This window comes from Neofelis nebulosa, chromosome 9 (genome assembly GCF_028018385.1).
Source record: "Neofelis nebulosa isolate mNeoNeb1 chromosome 9, mNeoNeb1.pri, whole genome shotgun sequence".
Classification (NCBI taxonomy): domain Eukaryota; kingdom Metazoa; phylum Chordata; class Mammalia; order Carnivora; family Felidae; genus Neofelis; species Neofelis nebulosa.
In genome coordinates, this window is record NC_080790.1 from 98,706,592 (window position 1) to 98,723,929 (window position 17,338).

Genomic DNA, 17,338 nt, shown 5'->3' on the forward strand with positions numbered 1-17,338 from the left:
GCACCTGCTCAAGTTTTCATTACTTTGTTCTCTAAAACATCTAAGAAAATATAATTAGGTAAGAAAGTTTGAATAAAGGTATATTAGAATGATACTCTTACAGAATACTCTTGGCAACGTTCTGCAGGCAGAGTGTCCTGGCTATCCAAGAGGGAACACGGTCTGTCAAGACCACTGGGGTGACATCTGTGGGGAAACAGAGCTCCATAGCAAAGCCTGGCTCCACTATCTAAATGTCTCCCCCTCCCGCCCCCAGCAATGTGGTAGGGACTACGGGGGCCTAGAAGGATGGTCTAGGAGAGGCTTCAAGAGATGCCCGAGCCCCTGCGCAGTCTGAGGCCTCTGCAGGGACAACGGCCGTACTTTTGGGGGGTTGGAGGGTCCCTAGGGCTAGAAAGGAATAGACCAGCCTGTCCAGTAGAAATAGTGTGAGCCACCCGTGTGAGCATATGTGTAGTTCAGACTTTCCTAGCAGCTACGTGAAAAAAAAGCAAACAAAAAACAAAGAATTAAATTTTAATGATATATTTTATTTAACCCAATTTTCCCCAAATATTATCATTTCCACATGCAGTCGATACCAGAAAATTATTACAGATATTTTACCAAGTCTTCAAACCGGGGTGTATTTGTACCTGCAGCACAGCTTGGTCCACGCTGGCTGCATTTCAAGTGCCCAGTGGCCACATGTAACTGGTGGCCAGCCTGTTGGGACAGCATAGTAGACATTTCCCGAGTCAGGAAAGGAAAACGTCTGTCCATTTGAGCTCCACCTGTGTCTTTGAAATAGTGGACTTCCGTCTTCTGGAAAACCTGCATCTGCCTGCAGGCTGAGGGGGAAGGGCAGGGACCCCGGAAACCAAAATGCTACTGGTGGGGTCTTCTTCCAGTAGTGAACTTGAGAGCGGTCTTTGCTTTGTTTTTGGCTTAGCGGTGCTCAGAGTGGTTTTTCTAAGTTTGCCATCAAGATGATTTTGTGTTATATACGTATATCAATGAAAAGAAAGGCTGAAGGGAACACGCACCCCACCCCCACTTCATTTTCATGGCACTCTTGAGCTCTTAGGCCTTGAACGTCACCGTGGTTATTTTTAATCTCCCGAGCCTCATGAGGTAAGAAGTTCTACAATGAAGGTGCTCATAGCAACCAGCTCGCCCACATCCCACGTTCCCCTCATTAAGGTATCACGCTAAATGCTTTGACTGGCGATGAAAATATTGTGACTAGCAAGTGAAAATATTGTGACAGGCCAGAGAATTTGGGGTTGCTATGGAAACCTTCCCCGTGCGTTGTCCTCAGTGAGGGGGGCTTAGCTGAAGGTGCTGCCACGGGCCGGCCTGTTTCCCTTTATTTCATTCATTTGGGGCCCGGTCGTTCGGCCGCGGGGCAGCTCTGGGCCTCGGCATAAGTCATTCCCCGGGGCATTTCAGGCGGGGTTGCTGCCAGATGGGGCGTCTCAGTTCACCCTTTCCTGCATTCGAGGCCACTCGAGAGCCTGCCTTGAGTGAGTGTGCGTGTGTCAGGGGGCCTCAGGAGCACCGCAGAAGTCACAGCACAGGTGGCTGTTGGCACCTGACTCTGTGCCTCCCGGGAAGTCACTCGTGGACTGACAAGTGGGCAGGCCCGCTGTGAAAGAACCTAGCCCAGCCTCCCCTCCCCTAAAACCTGCCTCGGGCTTCGTGAAGCCGGAAACAGTGTTTGAACCTGGATGTGTGGAAAGAGCCTCCTTTTCCCTGGTACCACAGAGAAGCAGCGTTAGAGATGCGGGCCTTTGCTTGCCATCCTTCTCCAGTGACCGCGGGGTTGTGGCAGTGGGATCCATGTTTACGAGGAGCCATGGGGCTTGGTCACCGCAGGCGGGTGAACCCACTTGTGCAGGGCTGTGCAGGGCTGTGCAGGGCTAGAACTGGACCAAGCGGTTTGCTGGAAAAGGGGAAGGAAAAGCACCTTTGGGGAAGGTATGCCTTGCTTAATTCTGCTCATTTTGATGATAAAAAGGGGGGCGGTGAGGATGTCTCCCCCAGCCTAGGAAAACAGCCTTTCTTTTACTTAGGGACCTTCCCCCTCTGCTCTCTTCGGGCAGTTGGGACGACTGTGCAGGGACCTGAAGTCTGGGCCGTTTCTCAGCACTCTGAAAGAGCTCAGGGTACCCAGGGCAGGCTCACATTCAGCCCGTACAGCCCAAGCAGCTGGACAGAGTCCTCGGTCGGCTGTCTGGCCCCTGCTGCTTTGAGGTGTGACCAGCTTGGTTGCTGGGGGCGGAGGGTAAGTTCCTGTTCCTTCTCTCTCCCTGCACAGCGCCCCCGGACTCCGACAGCCCTCTCTACCTCCCTTACAAGACTCTGGTCTCCACGGTCGGAAGCATGGTATTCAACGAGGGTGAGGCCCAGCGGCTCATTGAGATCCTGTCCGAGAAGGCTGGAGTCATCCAGGACACCTGGCATAAGGTAGACCCGCCCTCCCTGCTCTCCCCTTAAGTCCTGGGGCCCTCGCCTCCCTTGAGTGACCCCATTGGGCTGGCCACATGCACAGAGTTCAGGAAACAGTCTCCACTGGCCTCTCTCAGCGGCACCCCGCCTCCCCTTCCCAGACACAGATTGCATGAATCACCCTGAGTACACTCTGCCTTCTGCCTCAGCCCAGCCACAGCCCAGCCACGGAAACAGGAAGACCGTTACGGGTCAGGGCCGGGCTCTGTGTTGTGTGAGCCAGGGGGGGTGAACACAGGAGCTGGGGCCTGGCTGGCCTGTGGCCAGGGCTCGGGTGCAGAAAAGAAGGTGTAGGGACACACTGCACAGTGGGGAGCCTGGAAGCCCCTTTCTCTGACGTCCCTCCTGCTGTTGGGGGTCAGTCCAGAGGCCGGCACTCGCCCTCTGCTTCTTGTGGCGAATGAGCTGCCCCCAGGAGATGCTGCCTGGCACGTGTTTGTTCCTCATCCAGAGTCAGAACTCTAGGAATTTTGCTGGAGAATTTTGTGGCACCCTAGTGGTTAGTGATGCTGGGGGGTGTCTTGAGAGCCAGGCCAGTGACTCCTGACCTGAGGCCAGCGGGGCTTACTCCCTTCCTGACTCTCGCCAAGGTGTGGCACATCCCACAGTCACAGGAAGCTTTGTGCTCAGTGAGCTTGGGGGAGGGAAGGGTGTCTCTTGGCGTGCGAGTGACTGGAGGTTGGGAGGACCTCTCCTCCAAGGAGACAGGCCCAGACTCACCTCAGGCCACTGTCCCCAGAGTACACCTCGCCTCCCGAGGCATCTTGCAGGCCTCACACAGCAGCTAAGGGGTAGGCCCCAAGCCAGAAACAATGACTAATTGCCCTTCAGTGGGGTAGGAAAAGGCCTTGGCCACCATTGGCCCAAGTTCGTGGGAAGCACCATGCTCCTAAAACCTACTGCAGAGACGCAAAGCTTTTGGTCCAAACAGCTCCTGTATGCAGTGGGCCTAGAGACCTGGCCGACCGAGTGGCTGAGGCAGGGGTGCCCGTCCCCAGAAGTGTGTGGAGTCGGGCTAGAACCCGCTCACCCAGAAGCCCCATCCCACAGGACCGGGCCCCTGCTCTGGTCGTGGGTCAGGGTCTGACTGCTGGGGTGGGAGGGCACACCAGCTGTCTGCACACCCCCTCTGTTAACGCTGCTCTGTGGGCACTTCCAGGCCACTCAGAAGGGCGACCCTGTGGCAATTCTGAAACGCCAGCTGGAAGAGAAGGAAAAGCTGCTGGCCACAGAGCAGGAAGACGCAGCTGCCGCCAAGAGCAAACTGAGGGAGCTCAATAAGGTACGGCTGAGCGCACACCCTGTCCTGAGCACCCGCAGCGGTGGCCAGTGCTGTCCCCAGATCGCAGGCCGGCCTTCCCACCTGGACTCCTTGCACGCGCCTGCTGGCTTGGGACTGCCTCTCACACCAGGGATTCTGTGTCCACGGGAAGGCCTTCTGCTGTCTGAGAGCTGGGGCTGGCTCACCTGTCATGGCCCTGGGTAGCTGTGCGGGGTGGCAGCTCCCCTCCATGATGAAGAACACGTGCGCATGGACGTTAAGTAGAGGGTTAGGGCTGTCATTCTCTGATGGGGATGGGCCAGAACCTCATCACCGGTCCCACAGTGACAGGCCATCTTTTTAGGGTATTCACCCTGAAAGCGCAAGAGGCCACCCCCGCCAGAACTCGCTGAGCTTTGTCCCTTGCCTCTCTCCTGAGGAGTAAGTCCTGGTGCCGCGGTCCCACGAGGCCAGTTGCACTCAGTTTGAAAGCTGTCTCTTTCCAGCAGAATTCTGTGGCTTGCTCTTGCTCTCTTGCTGCTTACTTCCCCTTCTGTCTGGGCAGCGGGCCCAGGGAGATGGCCTGGGACTGGGGATGTCCCATGTGGTCTGGGCCACAGCCCTTCCTCAGGGCACCTCCACCTGCTCATTCGAGAATAGTCAGAAACGAGGCAGCCTGAGTTTCTGACCTCAGTCGGAGAGACACAGCCCTGAGCCAAACAGTGAAGTTCATTTGGTGGAGATGGCAAGAGCAGATGAGCTTTTTGGGTGGTAACTCTTGGTTAATGGTCCACCCAGGAGAAGGACCTTCCCTAGAGCTCAGTAGCCTTCTGCCCGCTGGGCCTCATCACCTCTGTCAAGATTGTCCACGTGCAGCCTTCACGTGAGCCCGTCTTGAGTTGTTGGTGAAATGCAGGCTGGCTGGAGCCGCTCGCCCTGCCCCCAGGAGCCGGACACGCAGCCTCTTTCTGCCTCGGCCAATGGTGCGCCATGGCCGTGAGCATTTGCACCACAGAAAAGGGCCAGCGCCGTGAATCAGTGCCCTCCCACCCCCAGGAGCCAGCAGGCCAGCACTGGTCAAATCTGTGGTTTCGGGGAGCCATCCTTCTGTATCTTCTTTCTGGACAAACTGAGAAATCCCTGTGACATTTGTCTGCCCCAGAATTAAGGTCAGGGGAGAGGAAATGGAGCAAATGTCCCCACGGCTGGTTGGCCATGTGGTTGTCTGGCTAGTTCCGTGCCTGCCCCCTTGACTTTAGGGTGGGCTGGAGGTGTGAGGAGTGAGGAGGTACAACCTTTGCCAGTCCCAGTGGCCTGTTTCTTCTCCATGCCCAGGGTCTCTGGCTACCGTGGGCAGGGCAGCGGGTGCAAGCAGGGAGTACATCCTGCAGGAGGCCCCTTAATGCGGCCCTCATGCTGGACACTTACTGCTCACCCTAGTGGTGGCCGCTTGACACAGCCCTTGGTGTTCGTTACCCATCTTGCTCCGAGGTGTCCAGCCAGGCCCCCGCTCCTCTGACCACACCCTCCCTGCACCCTCCTGGGCTCCCAAGTGCTAACACGGTCCTGTGAGGTCCCTCTTTAAGCTCTGCCAGTGGGTCTTAATCTTCAGACCCAAGCCCACACCCCTGCAGTCCTGCCCCATGTGCTCCCCTGACATGCCGACCCTTTGTTGCCACCCCGGGGCTTCTCCTCCTGCTCTTCCCTTATCCTCAAATGCCTTTCACTGCATGGCTGGCTGGAGATTTTCCCCTTATCTTTGAAGACTCCTTTGACCTCCCTCCCTCCCTCCTGTGAGAAGCCTTCCAGAACGCCCATTTTCCTCTCCCAATGCCATGGTTGTCATCACCAAAGCAATTACCTATCATTGTATTGTCCCCTGTGATTCTGGCCACCTTGCTTGACTTAACCTAGCAGGCTGCCTGTTAGCGAATGGCCACCAAGGCCCAAGGCCAGCACACAGCTAAGAGGAAGCCTTCCTGGCCTTGGACACCATCATATCTTCCCCAGGGCTCAGTGAGCTCAGCTTTAAAATGGGGGTCATGATCCCCATCTTACTGACAGAATTGAGTGAGGCGCCTGCTTGCCTCAGAGTGGGAGCACAGTGTTGGCCACCTCTCCCGGCTCCGGTGGATGATCAGTGAAGTGTCCTTTAGCGTGGACCTTGGGCTCCTGTGGGCTCTCACCCTGGGCAGAGCCAGGAAGAGGATTGTGTGAACAGTGAGGCCAGGGGTCCCAGGTGGGCTCAGGGAAGGCCGGGCACACAGGCAGTGTTGGCACCCAGCGGCCACCCCGTCAGCCTAGCTCCTCCTTTAGCTTCTGATTTGCTTCTGTCCCAGCCCAGGGACGGACGTGCGGGGGGCACTCTGGCCCTTTGGGGTGGGTCTCCCTGGCATCCCTGGCCTGGAGAAGGAGAGCATTTCCCACTTCCCTGGTCTCCTGCCCAGGACCGGGATGGCACAGGGCCTGGAATCTTGGGAGACGCTTGCACCATGGTCCCCCAGGCCAGCTGGGCCCACACCAGGCTCTTCCAGCCCAGCTGGAGGCCCACTGGACAGGGAGCATCCTCACCCCAGGGGCTTGTTTGCATCACCCTTTCTCGAATAGTCACTCTCTGCTCCCCTGTGGCTTCCATCCATTGCCATTCTTCCAGGAATGACACAGACCCCAGCCAGCCCCTCTCCCCTGACCAGCCCGTCCCACCCTGTGCTCTGCCCATGCCTGAGGCTTCAGGTCCCCAGGCCCAGCATCCTGTGTTCATCATGGGCATCTGACACTGACCAGAGCAGATGTTCCCTGGGCTGCAGAGGGAGGACTGATCAGGTGCACGTGGAGACCTGGGCCCTCCGTGTGGCTCAGCCATCAAGGCTCACTGCTGCTTCCATCCTGACACGAAGCGCTCAAGTAGAAGTGGGCCTTCCAGGACCTGGATGTCAGGGACCCAGCCAAGCCAGGGTGTTGTAGCCCCAGCAGGGCCGAGCCAATAGTCCTGGAGAGCACAAGACAGTGTGTCCTGTTTACATAGCTCCTTCCTGTGTCCGCTGCCTTCACATGGCCAAGGTCTGACATCCACTCCTACTGGTCAGGTCAGCAGGGTTTTCTAGGGATCAGATCCCTCGTTGCCTCCTGTGGGTTCTCTGCTGTGGCTGGCTTGGTCTGTCCGGGAACTCAGGGGGAGGGGGTCTCAAGCCTCCAGCCCCAGGTGATGTCTGGGCTGTGATGACCTTGGGCCCGTCTGACAAGCTCCTACCCTGGCCTGACTGCCTCTGTGCCCTCTGCTATGTCCTAGGAGCTGGCAGCAGAAAAGGCTAAGGCAGCAGCCGGGGAGGCCAAGGTGAAGAAGCAGCTTGTGGCCCGGGAGCAGGAGATCACAGCCGTGCAGGCGCGCATGCAGGCCAGCTACCGGGAGCACGTCAAGGAAGTGCAGCAGCTACAGGGCAAGGTGGGCAGTGGCTCTGGGGTGCGGCCGGGGGCCCCAGGGGGCACATGGTTCCCCACAGGGTGGGGGAGCTGGCTTCAGAATCGGGTTGGTTTTGGAGGGAGGGGCCGTTTCACGTGGCCAGCCCACCACGCGTGTGTGAACGTCAGCAGCCAGGAAGGTATAAAATAGATTTTAAACAACGCTTTTTGAAAACAGCCTGGTCCCAAGTGGCCGGTGCCATGTCCCGTCTCCTCCGTTCCCGTGGGTCAAGTTCGCAGCCTCCATGTGACTCCCCAGTCATGCTGGCTCTGCCCTCTCCGCTCGTGCTTGGGAGGACGCCATAAAACGAGACACGAGCTGCCTGAGGGAGCAGCCTGGCCTGCCTGCAGGGCCAGAGCCCCGTGCCTTCTCCCCGGCCCTGCGCTCTGTTCATGGTTGGCCATGGCCACCTCCCTGCTGCTTGGCTCAGGATGTGCCACGGGAGGTCAGAGAGCAGGAAACAGGCTTCCTCGGGGTAATTGTAGGCTGTGGCTATGTGCTTGGTGTCATGGTGGTTAACACAGCGCCTGGAGTCTACAGACCGTAAGGCAGAGGGAAGGGAGGGGGCGCATGCAGGGGGTCACCCTGCCTCTGGTGCATTAGTTTGTGGGCTGGGGCCTCGCTGACCTCGCTCCCCACCAAAGCCGGCTCTCTGTGAGGCCAAGAGGCACTCTGATGCCCCTTTGCTGACTTTGCAGATCCGGACTCTTCAGGAGCAACTGGAGAATGGCCCCAACACACAGCTGGCCCGTCTGCAGCAAGAGAACTCCATCCTGAGGGATGCCTTGAACCAGGCCACGAGCCAGGTGGAGAGCAAGTAAGCTCAGCGCTCCCGTTCAGACACCGTGAGGGCGCTCTCCTGGAGGCTCTGGAGCTGGGGAGGGTGTCCGAGCCTCAAGGCTTTGCAGGTAGATTCTAGTTTCTTGCTGGATGTGGGGCTGGCACGACAGCCTGGCATGGGCCCCACACGTGAGTGAGCACGGGGAGCTGGCTGTGCACTTGCAACCCTCCCCGTTCAGGGCTCTGGCCTGAGACTCCATCCCCCTGTCTGGCTGTGAGTGGCCAAGCCTTCCAGTGCGTGGCCGGCATCCTCACACGTGGTCAAGGCGCCAGGGAGAGCCAGCAAACCCCGGTCTGGTCTGTCCGTGCCCAGTGTCCACGTAGTTGGGTGCCTCTCAGGTCCTGGATGGTGCTGGCATCTTGCGTTCCCGGGGGAACACGTACTTTTCCACGTCTGTCTTCACAGGATCTCGATGTAGGGTCTTTAAACACTTCTCATGGTGGCCCAGAATTTTGGGGGTTAGCGGATTGTCCATGATCAGAGTTTGATGGTGGTGTGGGGACCCACCGTGGGCCTGAGCCCCTGGATTCTCCACCGGGAGACGAGATCTCCTGTGCTGGAAGGGACATTTGCAGTAGTAAGTCCTGCCTCACGGCACTCGGCCCGGCCTGCTCAGGGGGGCTCTTGCTCTCAGCATCACCCATCAGGAGTTCCAAGGGCTAGTGAGTCCAGTAGGGGGCTGACCTTGGAGGGCAGCAGTGACCTCACCCTGTGAAGGGCAGTGTGGCTTTCTTCTGACTTCCTGATTTGAGCATTACAGTCTCAGCTGGCTGGCCCAGAGGAAGCCCCACTATGTTTTCTTTTGATTCACATTTCCTTGCCCTCTCTTGGCCTGAAACATCCAGAAGGGACTTTCCGAGGTTCTGCGTTATCCCCAGAGCATCCCCTCTTGCCTGGAGAACCGACAAAGGTAGAGGGCGCTAGTACCCTCTGTCCCTTAGCTGCAAGTCAAGTGGGGAGAAGGTTGGCCCAGGAGCCGGACCGGGGAGGGGAGTCTGTGCCCATGCGTCTGGTCTTGCCGGTGGCCCCCCGGGGCAGTGTGAGCTAATGGCCACCTTCCCCAGGCTGGTGCCTTCTGTGCAGAGGCCTCCTCTGGTGTGCGTGTGCACACATCTTCATGTCTGCCCTGGCCTGTCAGCAGGCTGGAGGTTGGTGGCTGTGGTTTCCTCAGCAGCTACAAGCAGAAGGTAACAGTGGAGCTCTGGTTTCTCCACTCATGTAGAATCCACTGCGGCCTCTGTCCCGGGGAAAGTCATAAAGCTACAGACCTGTCACCCTGAGGCGGTGGCCACCGACTCCCTTTGTGGAAGTTCTGCTCTGTGTGGGGTGGGTGTCCCGGGGCCCTGCCCAGAGCTCCAGAGCAGTCCCAGGGGGCCACCCACTCAGCTTCCCGTCACTATCCCAGGGCACTGGAATCTAGCCTTTGCTGTAAGCCCTCCGGTCTTGAATCTTGGCCTTAGCGTGAGCTGAGAGAGAGCCTTTGGGACAGCCACGTTGGTGCAGGTGGGAAAAGCCAAGTGCAGAGAGGTGGGACCCACCTGGCCCTCAGCCAGCAGAGTGCAGCTGGTCCTAGCCAGGTTTCTGGCCTCCACGTGGTGTGACACCACTGTGCAGGGTTGTGGGCAGTCTTGTCTGTCCCCTTTGTCTTGCCGAGTACTGTCTCCTGGCTGGACGGTCGGTCCTGCCTCAGAGAGATGTCTTCTGAGCTGATGAGGCTGGTGGGCCGATCACCTGCTCGCACTGGGGAAAGCGGGTCTTGAGCTGCCTTTCTTTTCCTTTCAATCGAGTCTCCTTCCTTCACTTCTGTGCTTGTCGCCGGTCCTGAGATCCAGCTTTTGTGCAGTGTTCAACAGTCTGTTTTGTAAAGTGCCTCAACCTCCCATCTCTGGTGGCCCCCAGGCGTGGCCATGGTCCAGTCTGCCAGGGAAGTGGGGCACATGGACTCCAGCCCTGCAGGGGTGTCGAGGCCAGTCAGCCTGCATCTGGGGCCTGTCTGGTCCTAGATCAGCAATGAGGAGAAGAGTGTCTTGCCTTTTCTCTGACTTTCTCTGACTTTCTGGGCGGGGTTCCTGTGGGATACTGTAGGGCACATTTTGCTCTTCGCTCTGTATGGTCCATACGCGGCGCTGGCAAAAGAACGTCTTGACCAACACACATCAAAGCCCATAGGACTGACAGTATGAGAGGCTTTGGTAGTGGCTCTGGGATGTGGATGACCACTTGTAAAAGAGCACGTGCCCCGAAGGAAAGCCTCGCCTGCCAGCCCTGTCACCCAGGGGGAGCTCTCGGGGCTGGTGAGAGCTCACCCAGTCAGTCCCTCTTCTGTCCATCAGTTGGGGCTGGTGACTGTCTTGCAGGCAGAACGCGGAGCTGGCCAAGCTCCGGCAGGAGCTCAGCAAGGTCAGCAAGGAGTTGGTGGAGAAGTCAGAGGCCGCACGGCAGGAGGAACAGCAGCGGAAGGCTCTGGAGACCAAGGCGGCCGCCTTTGAGAAACAGGTCCTACAGCTGCAGGTGAGCCAGGGTGGCAGCCGCTTCAGCGCCCGAGTCCGCTCTGCCCTCCCCCCCGCAAGCCTATTTGTGTAGCAGGGACAGGCCAGAGCTTGCCTGGCCACATCGGGTCATCCCTTCCCCGTGATCGTGATGGCCGGAACCCTCGGCCCGGGCCTCGTTAGTAACAGTGATCGCTAGTGGTGTGGAGCGGGTGCACTCAGTGTGGTCAGCATTGTCCTGAGTGCTCTGTAAGCATTGACCCCGCCAACTCTCGTCGGGACCCTAGGAGGTAGGTGCCATTGTTCTCTGTCGTCACCCATTACAAGATCTGAGGCACCAAGAAGTAACTGGTCCCAAGTTCACACAGAAGTGGGATTTGAACCCCTAGGTCTGGCCCCAGAGCTGTTTCTCCTTCCACGTTTGCCACCACCGGTGGTCCTGCAGCCTCGGGCTTCAAGGCTGGGCTGGTATGCTTCCTTCTCAGCCTCCGGCTGTGGCCTGAGAGCTGTCATTTTCCCCGGAGAGTGGCTGTTCTCCTTCAGAGGAGGAAGATTGTCCCCATCCCAAAGTGCACTGGGCAACATCCAGTGTGGCCTCAGCCTAAGGGCTTTGCTCCCTGTTGCCCTGAAGGCTTCTGGATGCCCCAGTCAGCCCGTTTGGGGACCACATGTGGGGAGCCTTGCTATCATGTCTGCTGTGTATTTAACTTACCTGCGGGAGGAAGTCCTGGTGGTCGGAGGGCCCTGGGCCCTTCTGCGGCTCAGCCATTGAAGTTAGGCTGAAGCACAAGTCTTGTGGAAGGTACTAAAACGACAGACGTGAAATTGTAAGACCAGTGTTTGGGTGTATACGAGGGACCAAAAAGGAACACGGACAGGTAAACACAGTGTGGATTATTGGGGCAGCATCAAGATGGATGATTTGGTGTTTGCTATTTTTACCTAAAGCAGGCCCACCCACACCAGTGAGATCAGATGCTCACTGGGGTGGGCCTAGCCCTGATCATGTGTTGAAGGTTTCGGGATAGTTCCTGTGCTTCGGGGGCTGGAACCTCCCCTCTGGCACCCAGCTCGTCACTGTTATGTGTGCCACTTCTAAGGGGTCAAAGCCTGGGGCTGGCCCTCACCAGTAAGCCCCAGACTCGGAGCGTCTCTTGCCCTCTCAGGCTTCGGGCTGTCGTCCCCTGCCTGGGGCCGCAGAGAGTCCCCTCTTTCCTCTCTGACACCAGAGATTCTGGGAGTGGATGACTGCAGGTGGTGAAGGAGGCAGGGGTGTGTGGCTGCCTCCTCTGTTGTCCCATTGCTGACAGTGAAGCCCCCAGTGTCTGCTGGGGATTTTGGAGCCTTTTTCCCTACCTGAAAAAGGGTGTGACAGTAGTACCTGTCCCGTGGGCTGGCTGGGGGTTCACCACGCTGATGCACACATAGAATGCCTACAGTAGTCCTTTGCTCAGAACAAGAACTCAACAGATGCGAACCTTAGAGGGGCCAACTCAGGAGGTCCCCAGGTTTTTCTGGAGGGTTAGGTTGCAGGAAGCAACTCTCTGTGTCACACTGAAGTCAAAACGGGGCTTTTCCCTTTCTGTGACTGCGCTTCATCACCTGGGACCCCTTACCGAGAACTCACTGTTGAGGGGCCAGGGTGGCCGTGGCCTCCTGGCTTTTTCCAGTGGGTAAACTGACTTTAGAAATCCAGGAGCATTTTTTTTTTTCAAATTTTTTTAAATGTTTATTTATTTTTGACACGGAGACAGAGCATGAGCGGGGGAGGGGCAGAGAGAGAGGGGAGACACAGAATCCGAAGCAGACTCCAACTCACAGACCGCGAGATCATGACCTGAGCCGAAGTCGGACGCTCAACCGACTGAGCCACTCAGGTGCCCTGAAATCCAGGACCATTTTTTTTTTTAAGTTTATTTGTTTATTTTGAGAGAGGAGAGAGGGGCAGAGAGAGAGAGAGAATGATTCCCAAAAAGGCTCTGCACCGTCAACACAGAGCATAGCTCTGGGCTAAGCTCACGAACTGTGAGATGGTGACCGGAGCTGAAATTGAGTTAGATGCTTAACCGACAGAGCCTCCCAGGCGCCCCTGCAGGAGCATTTGATAAAGGCTGTTGGGGTAGGTTGGCAGGATGGAGAGAGCTCTCTGTCGTCTGCGACGTCAGAATCAGCTGAGGGGCCAGCCTCCCTCTGGCATCTTCACGGCCCCCTTCCCTGTGCCCGGTCCCCAGGTGTCTCACAAGGAGAGTGAGGAGGCTCTGCAGAAGCGCCTGGATGAGGTCAGCCGGGAACTGTGCCGCTCACAGACCAGCCACGCCAGCCTGCGGGTGGACGCCGAGAAGGCCCAGGAGCAGCAGCAGCAAATGGCCGGTAAGGGTGGCCTGTTGGCTCCCAGCGGGCCTGAGGGTCTGTGCCAGATGTGGGGCCACACACCGCCCTGGCCCCACTGCTGGGCCAGAGCCCATAAGATGACCAGCCCTGCTGGCGAGTGAGGGCAGCATGGGATCCCAGACTCTGCCCCTCAGGTGGTCGTGAGGTGGCGGTCTCGGCAGGAGGCGGGCAGAGCCAACAAGGACTAGGTGTCGGGGCGGAGCTTGAGAGCGGGGCTGGGGAGTCGGGGGCGTGGAAGGTGCCACCGCCTGGAGCCTGCCTTGCCATGGGGCCCCCTCTGGAGCATCGGCTGTGGGTGAGAGCCGCAGCACCCCTGAGGCCTTTGTCGACCTTCTCAGCAGACTCCTTCTGGACCTGTCCTGGCTCACTCAGCCCAAAAGCTAGGTTTGGAAGGTGGGGCCTATGGTCCCCCTAGGCCTACATACAGGTAACCTTCGTAATCAGAAGAATGTGGCCAAGTGAGGGTGCTGAGGGCCCCTGGAGAAATAGGGCAGACGAGGCCAGTGACCACTCCATAATCACTTGCTCACAAGTATTTCCTAAGCGACTGCCATAGGCACCCAGAGCTCGGCCAGGAGTAAAGCAGTGGCAGCAGGGCCACATTCTAGCAGGAGAGACAGTAGTCAGGTGCGGGGCCATGCATCAACCAGCCCTGTGCTCTACAGGCTTCAAACAGCCAGCATGACCTAACGCAGGGTTAGTATTCTGTTTCTCTGAAGAGGCAGCTAGTAAATAGTTTTGGCCTTGTGGGCCAGACACAGGGTCTGTCACAGCTGCTCAGCTCTGCTGTCATAATGCAAAAGCAGCCCTAGACGGCGTATAAACAGACAGACCTGGCTGTGTTCCAATGAAGCTTTACTTACAAAAACAGGCAGTGGGCCAGAGATGGCCCTTGGGCCTCGTTTGCTGACCTCACTCTAATGGGCTAGGTGTGGCTTTAGATTGGGTGGTCAAGGAGCCCTCTCTGAGGCAGAGGGAATGTTCAAGCCAAGTCTGGATGACAGGAAGGGGCTGGTCTCACAAAGACCGGGAAGAGGCAGAAACGGCCAGCACAGGGCCCCCGAGAATGGGGATGAACTTGAACTTGGCCCGTACAAGAAACAGAGGCATAAGATCAACAAGTGTGACTGGAACAAGAAGGCAGTCGGCCAGTGTGGGGCCCCAGGTGGCCCTCCCTGTGAGGTGTAGCGTGCTGGGAGCACTCAGGGCATCTGGGATGGGCATGGCATGAGCCCCTTGTACTTGTGGATGCTCCGGTGCTGAGTGGAGACTGGACCAGAGGAGCAGGAGTGGCCCAGGGGAGCAGGCGTGAAGCTCTTGCAGTCATTCCGGCCAAAAGCAACAGGCTGGGCCCAGGTGGCTCCAGGGTGCTGGTGGGCCGGGGAGGGATTTGGCAGACAGCGGATGTGGAACCCACAGGCCTCGCTGGCCGGTGAGAAGTGGGGACACGGAGGAGCAGAGCAGCCAGATGAGGAGACCAGGCTGGTCGGCGGGAGTGCTGGGTTCGAGTTGCCTAAGCAGAGCTCAGCTGATATGAGCCAGTGTCCCAGAGAACAAAAGTTCAGCAGCTACAGCTGGAATCCATTTCAGAGCGGCATCATTTTCCCATGAGTGATCTCAGGGCATTTCGTTCCACCCCAGTGTGCGCTGGGGAGCAAAAGCCAGAGTGACTTTGTCCCTCAGCCGCTAAGATGCCCGGTGGTCACAAGTGTGTCTTACGGGCCTGGGCGCACGCAGAAGGCAGTGGGGGTGGCCGTGCCGGCGTTTCCCACCCCCACCCACCCTTGCACGCTTCTCCTCAGAGCTGCACAGCAAACTGCAGTCCTCCGAGGCGGAGATGAAGAGCAAGTGTGAGGAGCTGAGTGGTCTCCACGGGCAGCTCAAGGAGGCCAGGGCCGAGAACTCGCAGCTCACCGAGAGAATCCGGTCCATCGAGGCCCTGCTGGAGGCGGGCCAGGCCCGAGACACCCAGGACGCCCAGGTCAGCCTTCGGGAGGGGAGGGAGAAGGCTGCCGAGTCCCACCCTGCCAAGCAGAGAGGGCCGACCGTGGATGGGCCCCATCCTGACTAGTCGCCACACGAGGCCAGTCTCATGGTGACCGCGGCGCTTTCTGTCTCTCGTTCCAGGCCAGCCAAGTGGAGCAGCAGGCCCAGTAAGTGGAAGCGGAGGCCCGCAGCCTTAGCGTGGGGTGGCCAGGACCCCAGGAGCCAGGGCTTCCAGCAGGGTGCACAGATTCCCTGGGGAAGAGCCCCTTCAGAGGCCCTTGCCTTTCCCTGCTCCCTCCGGTGGCTCTGAGGACAGGGAACAGGCCTGGCCAGAAAATAAGGCCTCCCTGCAAAGAGCTCCTTGCCTCCTCTCGAGGAACAAGGCTCAGCTGTGTGGAGACTGGCAGGTGCTCGGTGGGGGCTTCAGGACCTTCTGCCCCCTCCTGTCCGTCCATCCATCTGTGACTCAGCTGGTCGGAGGGTCTCCATGTCTACAAGGCGAGGATTTTTTAGGGACTGAGATCATAAATCAGGTAGCAGCCGTGATTACACACCCATCTAGAGAACCCAGGAGGTCTCCAGCTTTTTGCACAGATCTGCGATGTCCGTGCAGTTGAGAGCTGACCCAAGTCACAGGATTGCCCGTGAGGCAACTTCACTGCTGGCAGACCTTGTTCGCTCTCGGTGACCCAGCACGAGGCTGTGCTAGGGGACTGTTTATTTGCTGTTGCAAAGGCTGGAGCCAATACTTGGGTGGAGTGGCTTGAGTTAGGGGACTTAGAGTCCTTGGGACCATCACCTCTGGAGCATGCGTCCCTGAACAGATGTCCACAGGCTTGGGAGAGGGTCCTGGCTGCTGTGGCCAGGGCTCCACAGGATAGTCACGGGGGGTGAGGCATGAAGGGTATCCTCTGTCCCTATGCAGACAATAAGACATGTCCCAGACCATCAGCTGACATGGTTCCCTTGTTCTGGCTGCTGCCACCAGTGAGTCACCTCCCCTGCGCCTCCTCGGGCCGTGGTCCATGTTTCTTAGCCTCAGGCTTAGCGGTTTGAGAGCTGAGGAAGGAAGCCAGAGGGCCCAAAATGCCTTGCAGGAGACGCAGGACCAAACTCTCCATGTTCCTTTCCCACTGTGCTACTTTGCAGAAAGTTCACGTGAATTTTGTTTCTCTTGGAATTTATTGGAGTAGAGAAGTTGTGTTTGATGAGGGTTTTTTTTGCTTTTGTGTTTTAAGATCACATTCTTGGATCACAGAGCAAATTATTGAGGCATCAAAGTTACACCGCAAATAATGGTTCATTCTAATTTTTTGCATCGTGCAGATGTGTTTGGCAGAAATCGGTTTTTTAAATTTCCTTCTGAATTTATCTGGAAGTTGTGTCTAAGTCTGGCCATCCTGTTCTGGGTGGAGATGAGTGATCCGACCCAGATGTTCTGGAACCCAGGCAGCGGCCGCCAGGGGGCTGATTGTCAGTGTGTCCTTGCCATCTGCCTGCCTGGGTTTGCTCATGTGGTGGTTTGCTGGAGGCAGGCTCTTGCACGAAGCGGGGCGTGGGGGGTGGTGCTTGAGGGAATTGCTGCGAGGGGTCCCAGTACAGCTTTAAGGGTGAGGTCAAGGTTCCTTGGGCCTGAAACCACCCCCCAAGAAGTCAACAACTGACTTCAAGGCCTTGACCAAAACTGTTTTGAGAGGAACCAGGTGAGGCGTTGCCACGGTGGGAACCCATTTCCTGGTAGGGTGGTTGGGGCAACTAGCGGCCCACGCTCACAATTGTTTTGTTCAGTCCTAAGGTGCGTGAGAATGGTGTTTTGCAAAAACGTTGTTGACCGCGGCCCATGAAAAGAAATGCAGATGTGTATGTCCTCATCTGGCTGGCAGTGGCCAGGGCCCCACCCGCCTCCCCCAGACTGCTGGCAGCCCCCTCTGGTGGGCACACCCATGGGTGGGGGACCTCTTTCCAAGTTCATCACTTCTGGACTTCAGATTTCACCTGTTCCTGCTGTTCCTGGGGTCTTCGCTGCCCTAAAGTTTAATGCAGAACCCAACATGTTAAAGCCCCTGTTTGAAGCCTGTGACTCAGAACAGCTAGTCCATCTGTAGCAGCGTCAACCTCTCACTGTCTGGAAGATGAGGGTGGTCAAAGCCCACTAGGCTCTTGAATGTGGAGACGGGACTGACATCTCGCCAACCCCATGGCATCTGGGGCGTCACCCGGAGCTGATTCCCCAGAGCCCGGGCGCAGGCCTGAGGGAGGAGCCTTTGGGTCTCAGCAGAGTTAGGTTCTGGACAAAGGATGGTCCTGCTGTACCCTGCAGAGACTGCTGGCCTATCATGAGCTGCTGAGACCAGTGGCGTCCGGAGTCTCGATGGGTGTGCAGGTGACAGCACCACCTGAGTCTAGCTCAGTCGACCTCT

The 17,338-nt window shown here is 57.7% G+C and overlaps 1 protein-coding gene across 3 annotated transcripts in view; it reads left to right on the plus strand.

The window, feature by feature from the left end:
- Window positions 1-17,338, plus strand: part of RRBP1 (ribosome binding protein 1) — a 65,004-nt gene that overhangs the window by 37,101 nt on the left and 10,565 nt on the right. For all 3 annotated transcript variants that reach the window (XM_058684810.1, XM_058684809.1, XM_058684811.1), the window contains 8 exons: window positions 2,300-2,448; window positions 3,650-3,772; window positions 7,041-7,193; window positions 7,910-8,028; window positions 10,410-10,563; window positions 12,773-12,911; window positions 14,735-14,913; window positions 15,060-15,085. In XM_058684810.1, the coding sequence (XP_058540793.1) occupies window positions 2,300-2,448; window positions 3,650-3,772; window positions 7,041-7,193; window positions 7,910-8,028; window positions 10,410-10,563; window positions 12,773-12,911; window positions 14,735-14,913; window positions 15,060-15,085 (1,042 nt within the window). The remainder of the gene's footprint in view (window positions 1-2,299; window positions 2,449-3,649; window positions 3,773-7,040; window positions 7,194-7,909; window positions 8,029-10,409; window positions 10,564-12,772; window positions 12,912-14,734; window positions 14,914-15,059; window positions 15,086-17,338) is intronic.